This window comes from Rissa tridactyla, chromosome 8 (genome assembly GCF_028500815.1).
Source record: "Rissa tridactyla isolate bRisTri1 chromosome 8, bRisTri1.patW.cur.20221130, whole genome shotgun sequence".
Taxonomy (NCBI): Eukaryota; Metazoa; Chordata; class Aves; order Charadriiformes; family Laridae; genus Rissa; species Rissa tridactyla.
The window spans coordinates 543880-561044 of NC_071473.1; the positions used below are offsets into that span (position 1 = coordinate 543880).

General features: G+C 41.4%; 1 protein-coding gene across 2 annotated transcripts; it reads left to right on the forward strand.

The window, feature by feature from the left end:
- Positions 1-965: 965 nt before the first annotated feature.
- Positions 966-17151, forward strand: LOC128914103 (radial spoke head 10 homolog B2-like). 2 transcript variants are annotated; one of them, XM_054212669.1, is made up of 21 exons: positions 966-1061; positions 1684-2013; positions 2716-2791; positions 3081-3149; positions 3332-3505; positions 4554-4639; positions 5272-5392; positions 5748-5924; positions 6630-6762; positions 7230-7351; positions 7741-7930; positions 8675-8786; positions 8872-8951; positions 9401-9549; positions 10850-10957; positions 11985-12161; positions 12976-13101; positions 14204-14294; positions 14818-14928; positions 15936-16131; positions 16575-17151. In XM_054212669.1, exons 2-21 carry the CDS (start codon positions 1760-1762, stop codon positions 16750-16752), a joined length of 2730 nt encoding a protein of 909 aa, XP_054068644.1. In that variant the 5' UTR covers positions 966-1061; positions 1684-1759; the 3' UTR covers positions 16753-17151. The 2 variants fall into 2 exon arrangements, with proteins under 2 accessions (XP_054068644.1, XP_054068645.1); XM_054212670.1 differs by lacking the exon at positions 966-1061 and having other exon boundaries at positions 1165-2013; positions 14243-14294.
- The last annotated feature ends 14 nt before the right edge of the window (positions 17152-17165 follow it).

Genomic DNA, 17165 nt, shown 5'->3' on the forward strand with positions numbered 1-17165 from the left:
AATGATATACAAGTGAAAATACTTTTTTTTTTTACTTATACTAAAGTTGTGCTTCAATGTTATTACTTCAAGCATTAATATTGCATTTAATGATTAACTTGATGGCATCCGTGTTTAATGCTTGAATAGAATAATTCATCTGGCATATCTAAATTAATGTTGTTACCATCCACATTCCAAACATTTTTGTTCAAGAATCTCTGAGAATGAAGGGAAAAAAAGCTGTCTCCCTAGGCACTGCCCATCAGGTGAGTCCAAATTCTGCCTCAGTAGCATCAAAATAGTTAGAAAATTGTCTTTTGAATCACAGAGCCAATAAAACAAATAGCTGGGCTCTGCCGTTCCCTAAGGACCAAGGTCTGAACCAAGAGACCTGGGTGTTCGTTGCTGCCCCTTCCGCCCTCGCCCGTGAGGCGGGCTGGGGCTCGCGCCGGGGCCCGTGAGGTGAGCGGGGGCCCGCGAGGTGGGCTTGGGGCTCGGGCCGGGGCCCGTGAGGTGCGCGGGGGCCCGCGAGGTGGGCTTGGGGCTCGGGCCGGGGCCCGTGAGGTGAGCGGGGGCCCGCGAGGTGGGCTTGGGGCTCGGGCCGGGGCCCGACCCTGCCCGCCGTGGCTGCGCGTGTCCCGCCTGAGGGGGCGAACGGGCCAGGTGTCGTCCATGAACGGTCCCTGTTCCCTGCGGAAAGCGCGACGCCCGCTAACCGGAGCGTCCCGCCCACGGCTGGCTGTGAGAGCGAACCGGAGCCGGCGGTTCCGCCGCTCCCGTGAAAGGCGGAGGTAATGCCGACTGAACGCGGGCAGAGGACGGGCGCTCCATAGGGCCGGCCGCACAGCGGCCGGTCGCTTCCCCGCAGCAGCGCGGGGCGCGGCGCAGCGGGCCGGCGGCGGGGCGGGGCGGCCCCGTCGGTGTGGCAACGGCCGCCATCGCGGCGGGCAGCGCGGGGCGGCGGCGGGAAGGGCTGCCAGCAGCCGGCCGCCATCGCCCGCCCGCCCGCGCCCTGCCCGCAGGTGGCCCGGTGCTGCGATCGCCCGGCGGAGCCAGGCGCTGGCCGGCAGCGAACGGGGGTGAGAACATGGCGGGTGCCCGAGGCTGCCCCGGTCAGCACTCGCCGCTGCGGCGGGCGGGTCGGGTTCTTGCCGTACAAAGCGGCGATGATCAGCCTGTGAAACGGGTGGGAATTGTGGTTACGGCTGTTAAAGCTGTCCGGTAGCCTTCCGGTAGCTCTTACCTGGCAAAATTGCTTTACTTTTGTAAGCTATGGTGGTTATTCTATGTTGTGGTTCAATTTGCAACTTATAACTTTGAAAGCAGGTGAAATCAATAATACTAGCGCAGCTGTAACTTTCAAGAAGCTCATTAAACTCATGTCTTTGAGAAGTAGTTTTCAATTTTTCCATATCATTAACTCCAGACACCTAAAAGTCTCCGAGTAGAGATGGAGACCTCTGTGTGGCAAAAGTAAGTCTATTGACAGCACTTGTGCCATGGTTTGGGTGGGCTTCCTGGAGGTCCTACGCAGGCACCGCTGCCCCTTAGCCCACCGCCTGCCACAAGCCGAAACCACTGCCTGGGGGAACCGGTACTACAGAAATAACTTAAAATACATGTGTATGTAATAATTAAGATTGATAGTTTTTCACGTAGTTCGCTATTTTGTTGTTTGTTTGTTGTTTTTTTTAATCATAGATTATAGGGGGGAAAATCTTTACATAAGACAGTAAATGTTCAGAAGGAAGATACACATTGAGACAATTCAGTAGTTATGGCAAAGGACAAGAAGAAAGACAGCAAGAAGACAGAAAAATCTGTACATCCTCCTAGTCCAGCACAGGACGCTACAGCTGAGGGTAGTTCAACAAAGCTGACAGATTTGCAGACCTTAGTGAACAAAGAGGAAGAAACACAGGCAAATCCAGTGATACCAGATAAAGAACCAGAGGAGGTAGAGGAGCCTCCAGTCCAAGATGTTCCTCAATACTACGAGGAGCCTGTTCTTACTGAAGTTATTGTGAAAAGGTATGCTTGTTACAAGTACATCAGTGAGGTCAAGGATTCTCATTTAAGTATCTCTGGTGTACCCAGCGTCATGCAAAGGCAGATTTGACTCTTGATTTGAGGCAGTGAATTGGGTTATTCAGACCTAGTAGCCATGACACCTCATGAGACTGATATATGTCTTGCATCCTAACGTGTTGGTGGCGCTCTCTGCTTGCCAAAAGCTGCCTCCTTTTCCCTTGTTCACCTATGGTGAAGTTTTATCTAAGTATACAGTTGGTGAAGAAAATGTAGCTCTGTCTAATGTTGTTGCTGCTGCCCTTTAGTGTTTAGGGCTGCTCATAGCCCTTAAGAATATCGTAAACTGAGGAAACAGGTGACTGGCAGTGTTAAGCAAATCCTTTGGTAGTTCAAGGGGACTATGTGTAACGTTTCATATACTGGCCAGGTTGCCTGGTTGTAAGCTAGTAAATGTTACAAATGTGCTTTGTTTCCTTAATTGCAAGAAATACGGGTCTGAGGCAACACAGCAATTACATGAAATACTACAAGGAAAGTGCAAAAAAATGGAAACTTTGTTGTAGCTCATTTTTCTACACAAGTTGCAACATCTGGCCTGTGTGTAGACCTTGGTAAATCAAAGTTTGTTTGTTATTTGTCTGTTGTGGTTTAGATCTACTGGCAGTGACTTGAAATCTTAATCTTTGTTTGTTTTCCTTGTAGCTATGAAGGTGAAAAAGTCCATGGATTGTATGAGGGTGAAGGATTTGCATATTTTGAGGGTGGAAATACATATAAGGTGAGTGTATAAATTAAAAAAAAAAGTTTTAAAAAAAAAAAAGGTAGTAGAGCAGTAGTGGCTTGAGTTCTTCCCTTAGAAGCAGCAGGCGATTTCTTTTAATGTAAGGTGGAGGTTGAGCACTTAGAATGTGTAAGCATTGAAAACTGTGATGGTTTCTGGCATTAAAATTTCATTTGAAACTAGTAGTTGGAGGGGAATTAATATGTCATTATTTTGAAATCTTATTGTAGGCTTCATTTGTGGTAAGAATAAATTGGCAAATGATGCCGTTCTCTTCATTTTGAAGGGCATGTTTTCTGAAGGGCTTATGCATGGACACGGGACTTACACGTGGGCTGATGGAGTGAAGTACGAGGTAAAGTGCAATTTAATTTATAACTGAAAACAATTACAATTACATGTGCAAACTCATGGAAAGCAGAGCTATGGCAGTGATTTCAATCACAAGCCTGATAGTTGGGGAACAATCATAAGCCTCCCTGATAGTTGGGGAACAGTGAGTCTTAGTTTTTTAAATGTTGTAACTTAATCTTTTAGGGAACATTTGTTAAGAACGTGCAGATGTTTAATGGCCGTTACACATGGAATGACGGCAGCGTTTACGAAGGATCAATCAAGAATGGAGTTAGGCATGGATTTGGATTTTTTAGGAGTGGTACTCGTCCTGTTTCTTACATTGGCTATTGGTGCAAAGGCAAAAGACATGGAAAGGTGGGTAAGAACAGCAAATGAGAGCATGGTCTTGGGTGACTACCTTCTAGAACATCAAGCACTCTTGTGGAAAAGTTTTGCAAAAATTATTTGTGCTGTTGCATGGTCTTATGCTATCTAGAGATTTGTTTTTCCTAAGGATCTTCTCTGAAGTCGTGAATGCTAATTAAAACAACTGGGATGCGATCTTGTCTGTAGTGGAAGAGATGAAAGGTATCCTAAAAGAGTGATTGGCCTATTATGTGATTTGTCCTTTATGCTGCTCCAAGTAGATGATGACAAAGTCAAAACTGATGGCTTCGTTAGTAGCCATGTAACGACAGGACAGTTAGCTTCCCAGGGATGACAAAGTGATCCTGCCTCCCAAATGTGTTAAGCAGACCAAGTATGATAATTACATTTAGGACTGCTTTATCTAGTGTAACTTTTATCTAATTCCAGATTTTTAAAGGCAGGTACTGCTTTTATCTGTCTCCATTTTGTGCATCCAGATTGAGACACTCTTCTAGGCCTGACATTTTGAAGACTGATGCGCAGCATGTGAGGAAAATCCATTCTAATAACATGGGGTTTTGTTTTGTGTCACCGATGAGACACTAAGATAACTCGGGCTGCTGTGGGTAGTCACCAGTGTGTTCTGAGAGGAAACTAGCAGATGGAGAAAGACAGAACAATTAGCACAGTAGATCTGCTGTCAGAAGTCGGATTCTGAATGAGTCAGAAAACTGATCTACCTCAGAGTGACTGCTGTGATTCAGAGAGCTAACTTTGGCAGCTTAAAGTATTTCCAAGTGGTTTGAAAAACATATTAGACTTTGACGTAATGCAATATGATTTCTTTTTTTTCAATGCTTGGGTTTTTTTAAGGTCTTAACTAATATTCATCAAAAGACTTTGCTTTTTTTATTTATCACTTCAGTTGCTTTCTGTACAGTGTCTCAAAGTGACTGTATGTAAAAGCATGATTACATGTGTCATATAATTTGTGACATTTTATTATTGTAGATGAATATTTAGGTATTTAAATTAACTGTACTGTTTGTTTCAGGGTACCCTTTATTATGATCAGGAGCATACCTCTTGGTATTCAGGTGACTGGGTAAATAATGTCAAGGAAGGATGGGGAATGAGATGGTAAATGTGATAACACTTGTTCTTATATTTTTTTTATTTTACATGTATTATCATACAGTTTCTCCTATTGTTTAAAATTAATACAAATTCTGCCATTTCATAGTAGTGTGTACTTTCTGCAGGGGAATAAATAATGGTACAAAGTGCTTTATAATAATAAAATAGACCTTCTCTGTAGTTTACATTTTTATTTTGGTATGTTTCTGCTGATCACTCCCACAAGAGTGTCTAAAGACAAAATCCAAAATCAGCTTTGGTAAACCACAAATCAACATTTAAAAACAAATGCACTCGATTGATTTGAACAGATGGAGCTGCTTTCGTGAGTAAATTAATTATTTGTGGAATTATATATAAAAGAACATTTTGATTAGCTATGGTGAAATCTTTGGAAAAAAGAACTGGTTAATATTTTTACAGTGATTTGTAAGTTAAAAATAGGAGGTAAACAGTGGGTACAATCCAACCTCTGTATCCATGTTACAGTGAGCCACCTTTCAAATTAATGCTTATATTTGGCATTAATAAACGCTAAATTTGTTAGCAATGAAATTTTGCCTAAACCTTGCTTTCACGAGATCCACTTGGAATTTACTATGAATGTGTCATTGACTTTTATTGTTTCCTTGCAGCTATAAGTCTGGAAATATCTATGAAGGTCAGTGGGAGAAAAATGTACGTCATGGAAAAGGAAGAATGAGATGGTTGACAGCTGATCAAGAGTATACGGGCCAGTGGGTATATGGCATACAGGTATTAATTTCTTCCCCAGCAACCTCTTTAGTTCAGCATCTGTCCATTACTGTAGGAAGACTAGATAGGGAGTTTTGTGCAGTGTCAAAGGAGCTTTGAATGATTTTTGCCAGTTGAGGTAGTGGAAATAAGCTGTTGTTGCTCTGAGCGCTTCTCCCGTGCACCTTTGTAGAATATAGTTCTATGGATGGTTTGAAGTACTGCAGCTGTCAGCTGGGTGCTTTTATTTGAGAGATTTGCCGTCGATGACTCTTGAAGATACCTAGATGTTTCTCCTTTTTAAAAGTCTGGACCTGTAGCAATTGCAGCTCTTCTGGAGATGTTTTGGTTTCTTTAACACACAGTTTTTTTTCAGCATGGATATGGCACCCACATATGGTTTTTGAAGAGAATGCCTGCATCTCAGTATCCTTTGAGGAATGAATACATAGGTGATTTTGTAAACGGGCAACGACACGGACGTGGGAAGTTCATATATGCCAGTGGAGCAGTATATGATGGTGAATGGGTTTGTAATAAGAAGCACGGCAAGGTGAGTATTGACAAGCAGTAAAACAAAACTACAGATGACACCAGAGGAGACTGTTCTGCATAGTGGATCTCTAGATTTCTGCATGGAAAACTGCATTCAGTTTGCATTGTGGATAGAATCCCGATGTAAAGAGCAGAGTCCACTGAAAGCAGTAGGAGTCCTTCCAAGGACCTTGCTGGGCCACAAATTTGACTCTGGGGTTAGATGTGTTTTGTGTGTATAAAGAAATACTTTTTACTGTGGATATTTTCAGGGCAGTAGGTGCATATTGATTTTTGCGGTGGTTGGTCAGTACTTTCACTCTTACACTATGAGCTACTGGGTTTCGAGCTATCCTTAAGGGCACAGAGATTTCTCACATTAACAGACTGTTTTAAAAAAACCTGTGAGAAGAGTGCCACATTTGCAAACTAAAGATTGCAAACAAGTGTTTTTATAGCAGGGGAAATGTTTTTTCTTCAAAATACTTTTCAAAATCTAACGGATATATAGGCAATTATTCATCACAGCAGTGTACTTTAATTAACAGATGGCAAAGTACTTTATAAAAAAAGGGTAGGAAAAATTATTTTGCTTTATTTTATGTCGTATATTGCATTTTAGCCAAGATTCTTAAAAGGAAGTTTGATTGAGAGCATTAGTGTTATTTTTTCTGATCTTTGATTTATATTTATATTGAAATTAATCAAATTAATCTGTCTATAGGGAAAGTTTGTCTTCAAGAATGGTCATGTTTATGAAGGAGAGTTCATAGATGATTGTATAGTAGAATATCCTCCTTTTCGAGTGGATGCAGAAGAGCTGAGAGCCGTTTGCACAGGAAGCAATTTTGGCACTGGTAAGCAGCTTAAAAAAACATATTCTACTCTGTTCACATGTTGTTGTTGCTTTTTACTGTAATGTGAAGCTGTTTGTATTTTCTCAGGAGCCAGACATATTTCTTCAAAGAACTTGGATGAAGATGGGAGTTATCTTGACAATTAATGACTTTTGCTCTCATGCTTCTTGCGTCCTGTGCATGACACTGAGTTGAGTGACACATCCACACTACATCTCATAAAGCTTTTGGAACACTGTAATACTGCATTTCCTTTGGGCTAGGGGTTGGATTTGACAAAATTACACTTTAGCTGTTTTGCTGTTGATGATGAAATCTCTACTTTGCGCTAAAAAGGAGCCTACTATTTTCAGTTTGAAGTCAGTAAAATAAGAAAGAATAATATATGTTTTATTTTCCCTCTGTGTGTGTGTATATATTTTTAACATCATTTTAGTTTGTTCTAATTTATTTTATTTGCATGATAGAAAACTTCACAGTCATTAATGGCCCAGAAAGTACATCTATTCTGGGATCGAATATTGAGTTGGATATATCTTCACTGCTTGACTTGTTGCCCAGGGAAGAGAGACATGAAGAAGTGAAACAAGTAAGAGTCTATTGTTTGATATTTTCAGTTTCCCCCGCAGCGTGTTTCATATTATTTTTATTTATTTATGATTTATTTTTATTAAAGTAGCTCTTTCCATTAAAGAACTATTCAAAAGTCTGAAGGCTATGAAAACAGAAAAGCAAAAAGAGTGAATAGACAGTATTGCTTCTTTCTGAGCTTCCACTGGAAGACAATAAAAAAATATGTTAAGGTATCTGGAAGGGCATTCAGCAGCTGCCTTTAGCTACTCTGAGTTTGTCTGTTGACAGGGACATGCTCTTCAAAGTTACAATACCAAAAGCAGCATATTCGTGGTTAGAGGATCAATACAAGTTGATCCATACTTGCTGTGAGACGATGCTGAAAACATACCCTGCTTTCTTTAGGTAGAATTTGCTGTGTTGAGGCATATTACAGAACTGAGAAGAATTTACACATTCTACAGCAGCTTAGGCTGTGATCGTTCTCTTGATAACACCTTCCTCATGACTAAGCTCCAATTTTGGAGATTTCTGAAGGACTGCCAGTTTCATCACTCCAACATAACTCTTGCTGAAATGGATCGGACACTGAGGGGTTTGTATTTCTGTTGATCGGGGGCTGGAATCTAGGAGTTTTAACAGTAAGCTGTGGAGATTTGGAGTGGCACGTTCTACTGCTAGCTCAGCTCTGGTAGTTCGGTGGCCCTGAGTGAGTACCTCTGTGCCTGATTCTCAGTGGATGCATTAACAAATCTCCAGGCTCTTCAGGTGCTTAGGTGAGAAAATGCAAAATTAAAATACCATGTAAAAAATTGTTCTAAAGAGCTATCTGTTCAAAAATTGGATCCACCACTGGTCTTGCCATTGCTATTACATGCAGTTTTAAGAGGTCTGAGAAAGAGAAGAAACAAATCTTTTTTTTTTTTTTTTTTTCCCCCAGTGCTTTTAACTTTGGTTTGCATATGGAAAGTTTTTTTCCTTCCATAGAGAGAGTTAATCAGTCAGGTCCATGTAGACCTGCAGTGGCATGCCACAATGTCACTAGTATGTGAAGGGTTTAACTCCAGCTTCGCTCCCCCTTTCATTCCTATGTGCTGAGTGGATGCATTTCTAGAAAGAGAGAATTTGGTAAGATTCAGCTATGGGTGAGCAGTTCTCCCTTGACGTGCTTGTTTGGAATGATGCCGTGTCTGGCCTGACTCTTCCAGAACTGTTCTTACACTGTGATAGGTAGAGATGGCGCGGATAAGAAAGGCTGACAAGTCAATGTGCCTATAAGCATTTTAATGTATATGATAGCAAGAGATAATAGATTTTTTTTTTTTTCCAAAATTTTTAGGTGATAAAACACCACTTGAGGAGATACATTGTCCACATGAGACTTTACTGTTCAGAACATTTCTATCTTACCTTATCCGTCTAGCATTTCGTATCTATCATGACGAGCACAAGTAAGTCTCATCTTTTAGTGACATTTATTTCAGTGTAATCAGTTTGAGTCTTCCCAGACAAAGAGTATTTTTGTTTCAATTGTAGAGAGAAAGGTCCTTATCTGCAGAAGTGTTTCTTAGAAATGATGTCCAGGAATGTTATTCCTGCTGCCTGTTGTATCCAAGGTAAGTAATGGTATTTAATGGTCTGAAGCTGCGGCAAGGGAGGTTTAGATTAGATATTAGGAAGAATTACTTTACTGAAAGAGTGGTCAGGCACTGGAACAGCCTGCCCAGGGAGGTGGTGGAGTCACCGTCCCTGGAGGTATTTAAGAAACGTGTAGACATGGCTCTTCAGGGCATGCTCTAGTGCCCAAGATTATTGGTTTGTGGTGGGGTGTTGTGTGTGGGGTTGTGGGTGTGGAATTTAGTAGGTGGGTGCTTCTTTTTTTTTTTGTGTGTTTGTTTTTGGTTTTTTTTATGTGGTTGGACTGGATGATCTCAGAGGTCCCTTCCAGCCACTAAGATTCTGTGATTCTGTGATTTATTCTCTGCTGTGCAGAATTCACCAATGAGTACCACATACATCACAGTTTTATTGTAACTGTTATTTTTTTCCCAATTAATTTTTAAAGGTGTCTTGTTTTCTGAAGAACGATGTACAGTTTTTGCCATGAGCTACATCAACAAATGCTGGGAAGTTTACAGAGCTTTTTGTAGACCAAGTAGCAGACCTCCGTTTGAACCCACAATGAAAATGAGGCACTTCCTTTGGATGTTTAATGTAATAATCTAATTTTTTTTTCTTTTGTGTGACTAGATGTGCTTTATTTGTTTGGTTTATATGAGCATTTTAAAATATTCCACAGTTGAAAAGGTAGGAGTGATGTTATTTGTACGAACGGTCCAACAAACATTAAAGGGACAGTTGTTGTACAGAATTTATTTATGTACTTGTCGCAGTTCGGCCCCAGCCGGGAGCTGGGACCACTGTCCGCTTGCGCAGGTCTCCCCATTCCCCCAGAAGGGCAGGGAGAAGGGGGAGAAAAGGAGGGGAAGGGAAAAGAAAATAAAACTAGTGGGTTGAGATAAAGACAGTTCGATAGAAACAGTAGGAGAAAAGGAAAATAACAATAATGATGCAAGTCACTCTCACTGCCCGGTGAATTGGTCCTGAGCGGTGATGGTGGATTCTGCCCCCCTCGCAGCCAACCCCCATTTATATACTGAGCACAAAGTCTGTGGTACAGAATACTCCGTTGGCCATTCCGTCGCTCTCTCTATGCTCCTTTTCAGCCTCTCTGGGAAGCTGAAAAAAGTCCTTGAAAAACGTGACCATCACCTGGCAATAACTAAAACAATATGCATTACTGACGTTCCTTTCATACCAAATCTGAAACACAGCAACCACTGGAGAGAAAATTGACTCTGTCCCAGCTGAAGCCAGGACAGTACTTTTGCAGGATTGAGTTCTGATTTTGTGCTTGATCGTTTAAAATAATCATATCTTTGACAAATGTGTTTTAGGGGAATATAAATATTTTTGCTGTCTCCTCCCCTGTTGCAATCCTGTAAAATGTATATACGAAAATGTCTTATTGGTAGAAATCAAAGACAGGCAGCTTTGGAAATAACACAGTAAACCATTTTAATAATGTATTGATTTAATATATTGCAAGATGAACATGAACTTCTATACTAAAATTCAGTAATTCAGGGACACATCAAGATTACTCTGAAGCCAGGGAACAATTTCCATTAATATGCCTGGATTTTGGTTCACCATTTAAATCCAAGCCTTTTTTTAATGAAAAAAATTAATAAAAATACCAGATAATTTTTGTATTTGTAAATTTTTGTATTTTTATTTATTAGCTTTCACAAATTCTTTCTTAACACTGTTTTTGCAGTTTAGGAAACATTCGCATTGGCTTCAGTAGGGCCAGAATTTCACTCTGTCGTTAATTACATACGTGGAAGTATCACTTGAAACCGGTAGAAATTTTGGCACAGGCTTTAAAGGGAGTTAGATTAGGTCAGTGTGGGAATGTCTTGAGTGTTGTTAATGTGTAACTTTTACCCAGGATTTTAAACTTCTCGGCGAACAATTAACTACTTCAAGACTTGTGGAAATACTTGTCAAAGACGGTCCTTCTCTACATGATAGCAGTAGTACCAACCTGGAGCAGGAGGTGTGTATGGAAAAAACATAACATGGTTCATTGCTGCAGCAACAATTAAGATTACTTCTAAAAAATGCTGCAAATACTGTCCTATCTGCTAGAACAGGAGGAAAAGGAATTAATTTATTCCAAAAAAATAAAGAGTACAAGCTCGAGTATCTATTTTTGTCTTCCTTTGTTCTGCCTGTATCTTATCTTCTGGCTCAGCTCATGTATTTCTATGTTTTGCTTATTATCTTACCCTGCGTACATACCTGACCATGCAGATGACTCCTTCAGAGTGAAATACCATCTCTAGGAGACTGCTGCCAGCGATAGTTCTGTCCGGGGCAGTTGCCTGACAGCGTGTGTGCAGTGATTACGCAGGGACGAATCTCGGCACTTCCAGCTGCTGAGGCACGCGCTGGAAATGGTAGGGTGGGTCAGTAACAAGGATGTGAACGCACTGATCCCCAAAATCGGGTGATCCAAGCAGCCTGGTTAATGACCTGTAAGTGCTGCCACTTCGGCGAGGTTGAGTGGTGACTGTAGAAGACTCCTGTGCTACCTGACATCTGGCCTGCTGTAGAGGGCCTTCGCCCTTACAGAATGGGCTCAGTGACCGTCTATTGTAAGTGACATAATTGAATTTATTGTTTTAAATGGTATCTGATAAACTGAACACAGTAATTCTTACTAAGGGTTTCATTATATACCCATTTTGAGGGTTTCTGGAAGCATTGTATGTGATTAAATGTTTTAGGTAATAGCAACGGTTATGCGTTATTTGTAGCTCCAGATACAGCAAAAATCTATGCAGTATTTTATTTCAGTATGACTTGTATAAGGTGTAACACAGTATATTGCCTGCTGAGTTTTTTTCAAAATCGTTTTCAGTTTTTCTCCAGAAGAAGGGATGTTTGAATAGATAAATGAGGCTAGCGAGGCTTCACAAACCATCACTTCCGAGTTCTTTGCTTGCTCAGGGATATATGCCCGTTAATGAAGGGGTTTTGCAAAAATGAATGAATTAATCACTGTGGTTTTTTTACTGTAGTTGGTTTTTCTTGAATTTGTTGAAGCTCTTCTGGATTGTGCGTTGGTGTATGTTACCAGTGATATGATTAAGGAGCAAGTAGATTGTGATTATCAGAAAATAAGTAGCTTTAGAATCGGGAGTCTCTCCGAGGGAACCACAAACGTGTCTCTGTACCCAGAACATTCTCTGCCTCAGGTAAGGTTGATGCAGATCTGTTAAATATTCTTATGTGTCCACTTTAGAGGGCGAAGCCGGGACCTCTAAACGTTCTACGTTTCCTGAACATAGAAACAAATTTCCTCTTTTTGCATAGTCAGTCATTTGATTGGGTCCTTCCGCTTTTTCTGTTTGTTGCTACCTCAGACGGTAACATCAGTATAGACGGTTTGAACACACTTGCACATTTCCTTAGATAACTATAAATACACAGAAAGTACTTGCAAGTCTTCCTGCCTTCAAAGGGGAATTGCCAGATTGGCTGACTGGTGGAAGATATGCCTCTCCTGCTTTAAGTTCAATGTCTAAAACGTCCCTGTAAAAACGGCATTGCAGTTGTGGTATGTAGCAGGCCTCGCTGTTTCCCAGCAGTTACGCTATGCTCTTTTTACTGAACTTTAGAATAAAGATTTTGTAGGTTGTAAGAGCTACAGGTTTGTGGGTTGTAAGCCTGTGACACTGGTGCCATTTAGGTACATAGGGTAGTTGAAGGCATGACTTAGAAATGTTATTATTTGGAATTATGCACAAGGTGAAAGTATTAATTCAAAGAACATTCACAAACACCTGATTTCGGAGTGTCTGTAAGCCAGTAGTGCCATGGAACACCACCGCTTCCCATTTGCTGGCCAGTTGTTCCCATGCTATGGAACCCATTCTCTTGCATCACTGCAAGCATTAATGCGGTTGCACAGTGAAGTGGTACAGTTAAAATAATCAGATTTTTCCAAGAATAAAAGAAAATATTAATTTAAAAGTGTATTGAACGTAAAATTTTTCTGCTTTTTATTAGTGCACTTACAGCAGAAGTATAATTGATACAGACAGAAACGATGATGTTTCTGAGGCAGATGAGCTTTATTCAGGGTTGTCTTCAAGCAAAATTGTCGTCTCACAAGATGAAATAAAGAAATACGAGGTACGTGGAAAGCCCACACTGAAAGAGGGAGGAGAGGGTTTGCAACTCATGGGTGACCAAGTAGCTGAGGTAGTTTTAAGGGGACTAGAATTTCATCTAATATGAAATACAGTGTGTTCCTGGATCCACGTGTGAGCCAAGGAGTGGTGCATTTCTGTTGCCAACAAAGTGTTTGCTCCCCCGCACACCCTCAGCTATCGTTATTTAGAATATTGGGTGGTATCTTCTACATAACTAGAACGGTGGCGAATAAAGCTACCGTTTTCTCTTTATTTGCAAGGTGGGGAGTGAGAGGCTGAGAAGCGGGCAGAGAGATTTGGAAGCACTAGGGAAGGTAACACTTCTCAGAATGCTTCCGGCAAACTTTTCGCATTCACTGCCTTTACAATTTTGTAGCCAGGGTGTGACTATAGTGAGATTCTCCGTATTCCAAGAACAAAAATGGCTTGTCTTACCGCTGTGATTTCAGGGTAAGATAGTAAGAATTACTGTTTTGTCCTGGAATTATGGAAATCAGACAGAATTTGGAAACTTCCCAACTTTTAGAAAATACACTTAGAAAACAGAATTGTGTTTGACCTGAGCTGTTGTGAGACTTTTATTATCAGTCGTCTGAAAAAAGCAGCATCATCAGGCTGCAGAAGATGCTTGGGATAGCAGTTGGAAAGATTTCAAAGCATCCTTCTCGGACATACTCTTGAATATTGTTCTCTCCTTTTTACTAAGTGTAATTCCTGGAGTATATCCTTATAGTCAGGAATAGAAATTCATTACTGTTTCCTCAGGAGCAGATAAATAATAGTAGGTAGAGAAGATGTAAGAACAGGGGGACGTGTCTGAAGAGAGGAACAGGAGCTTTCATTCTCTGTAGCTCTGTCTTTCCCTAGCTCTGAAATAGGATGGTCCTACTAACCTGTCTGGTGTCAAAGGTAACGTGTTATCACCGATTTGCTAATACTTGAAAGTGTGAAACACTATTGTAATTTAAATGTTTTAAAATAGGCATAATTGCAGAATGCATTTGGTTGGCAGAATGCTTTGGAGATAGGAATTTGCATGACTCAAGTGGACATGTGATTTCACTTTTTAATTTGAACACAAGTCCAGGCATTTTGTAACTGGATTTAAAACTTCTTGCCAGCCACTGAGACCTCGTGAAGACAGAGGGCGTTCTCGTCAAGAATTTCTCTTGGGTGAGTACTGTAGCTACCATAAGCATCTGTAAGCAGTGGGGATAGAGGAGGTTCACTCTTTCTACAGCTTTAAAGATGATTAGAACAGTAGCTGATCACGGAAACCGCTGGATGTATTGCAGTTACGGAGGCAGCTGCATTCAGTTTGGCAATTCCCACAAGGTTGACGTTTAGCTTTCCTCACCCGCTCTACACAGACAGCTGGGCACGTTTGGGTCTCTGGGCTTTTTGTGCTTTTTAATGAGAAGGTGTCACATTTGCCTTAAAAATAACTGAAAGGCTTTTTAAAATTAAATTCTTCCTGTTCTCTCCCACTCGCTTGGGCATGGAAACAGGAGATTGAACTCTGCACTGTGCCTTCATTATAGACAAACTTTTCATCAGTATAGAAGTATTTCAACCACAGGTCTAGCTGTAAGCTCAGGTGACAATTTATATTTGTTTGTGCTGAAGATCAGACCTGACATTTAATGCACAGAATTACCGACTGAGTAATTTTAATTTTCTTTCTTTGCAATATCAGATGCTGTCCTCTCACTTCACACAACTCATGGAGGTATCAAAGAAGGTCCGTCATTGTTCGTGTGGGATGCAGAAAAAGAACGTGATTTCTATCCAGCAAAGGAAGTGACAGGTAAAGCAGTCCTGCTGTTCTGAGACTAACACAAAAAAATCCCTTGTAGCTCTTAATTGTGAAACTTTAATTGTTTATGCAGAGTTCAGCTTGTCACAAGAGGGCAGTAAGTGAACATTAATTCTGGAGGAAGGTTTTTAAAGAATAGTTTTAAAAGATTTTTTTTTAATGAAAATAATTAATGAGACGTTTAAGTTTCCCCCATTTTAAAATGCCACATTTTATTTCTAGGGCGCCTGTAAGCTGTAATTTGTATTTACTCCGAGAAGCTCACTCCACAAGCCTGCCCCTTTTGTTTTTTTAATGTCTTGGACAGAAAAAAGTATTACTGCTATTTCTTGCTTCTTTTATTATTATTAATGGTGTGCCACCATTAGCTGGGATGAGATACCTTGTGCTATGACAGGGCAGCAGAAGAGAAATCAGGAAGAGCGTTTTGATGTGCTGAGGATAGTGACCTCTTACAGCGTCTCCCTTCTGGCTGATGGGCAGATCTCATCGGGGTTGGGTTTTGCGCTCGTTACGTGTTTTCTGTAGATAAAGAACGCAAATCCAAGAACACAGGATCTTTGTGTAGGCAGGCATCAGCTCTTTCACTGAAACCTGATGACTGAAAAGTTACAGATCTGAAAAAAACATTATTTCTTAAGGAACCACCACAGCGCACGGTGCCCTGCTCTCAGGTAGCGTGTTCCTTCCTCTGCTCCGCTGGGCACAGGAGCCCTGGGTACTGCGCTGTCATCAGATCGCTGCGGAGGACATTTATCATAGGATAAAAGGGGAAAGTTTGTGTTCTTTTGATGCTGTTCCCAGGGCCAAGTCCCGCTGAAGACCCCCAAAAGGGCCATTCCCATGTATCAGCTAAAGGTGTCTCGGTTGTCATCCTCTGTACCATGCAGAAGCCAGACTTGGCATTGCAGAGTATCCCTTCTCAGATATTGCAGTCCAAACCACATTTGAAGTAGAAGTGCCCCGCTAAATAAACACCCTTCATTTACATGTTACAGATGAACCAAAAGAAGCCAAAACTGAACAAGATGAGGAATTTAGTCTGCAGATGCATCGGGTGCAGATCTTTTTTACAACTAAGTTCTTCCCTGCCTACCAGCATGAAAAAGCGCTGAGGGAAAAAATAAAAGAAAATCGACTACGGGATGTTGAATTAGCCGAGCTGAGAAAGATCAAGGATGAGGAGCTGGCAAGGTGAGTGTTGTATCTTTGCTTGACGTACTGTTATCTCTTACCTTCTGCTAACAAAACTATTGAAAATGAGAAGTGTGCTTTAATCAAGTCACGCAGCATACTGTAACTGGGAAAACAAACCCACCCCGCTGTAATCAGGGAATGTAACTCCTGCGACTTCTGTCACTGTCAGGAGTAACAGCTACGGGCTGCCTTCAGGTTCCAGAACTCGGCTCTCTGGTAGGTCCTGCCACGTGAGCCCTGCTGTGTGTAAAGGCAGTTAAGACACATTTTTTTTTTACATACCCAAAGTTAGAGTTGACGTGGTAACTGGGCAGATGTTCTGCTTCTCTCCACTGTGGCAGTTCGTCCTGCCCATACTGTGACTAGAGCTGTAACTGCTTACCCAGTATCGGTCCGTCTCCCCTCTTGCAGGACATTAAATTTAAACTTTGTTCACTCAGACTTATTGCTGGAAGAGAAGCAGAAGAGGCAAAGAGGCAAGAAGCAGCTGCAGCAGAAAAAACATTTGACTCCAAGAGTGCAGATTTTGAGGAGCTCGTGACGCAGGAAGAGGCACCCACTGTAGCACCCCCAGTTGTCACCAAGGTGCCTGCTGGCAAAAAGAGAAGGAAGAAATAAACCTTCTGAAGCATCAAATAAGTACTCTTTGAGTAAGAAAAAAAAAAACAACACCCAACCAAAAGCAGCACATGTGCAGTAAGGTCTAAAAGGCAAGCACAGTGACACTGTACGCACAAGACTTACTGGTTTCCGAGGGAAACTCTGCTCTTGGTGAAGAGAAGAGTCTCATCTATATGGGTGTAACCCTTTAGACAAAACCGTTCCAGAAGTCAACGTTTGACTTGTACCTAAAAATTCCCTCAGTGCTGATACAAGAAGTGGTGTCTTGTCACGATCGTATGTCCCAACGAAACTGTTTCTGCTTAAAACATGGTTTATGTGACCGAAGTACTGCATACAAACATGTAAGAATCAGACAAAGACTGCGCCTCGGGCTGAAGCAGGAGCTGCAGGAACAGGTCAGCCGGGAA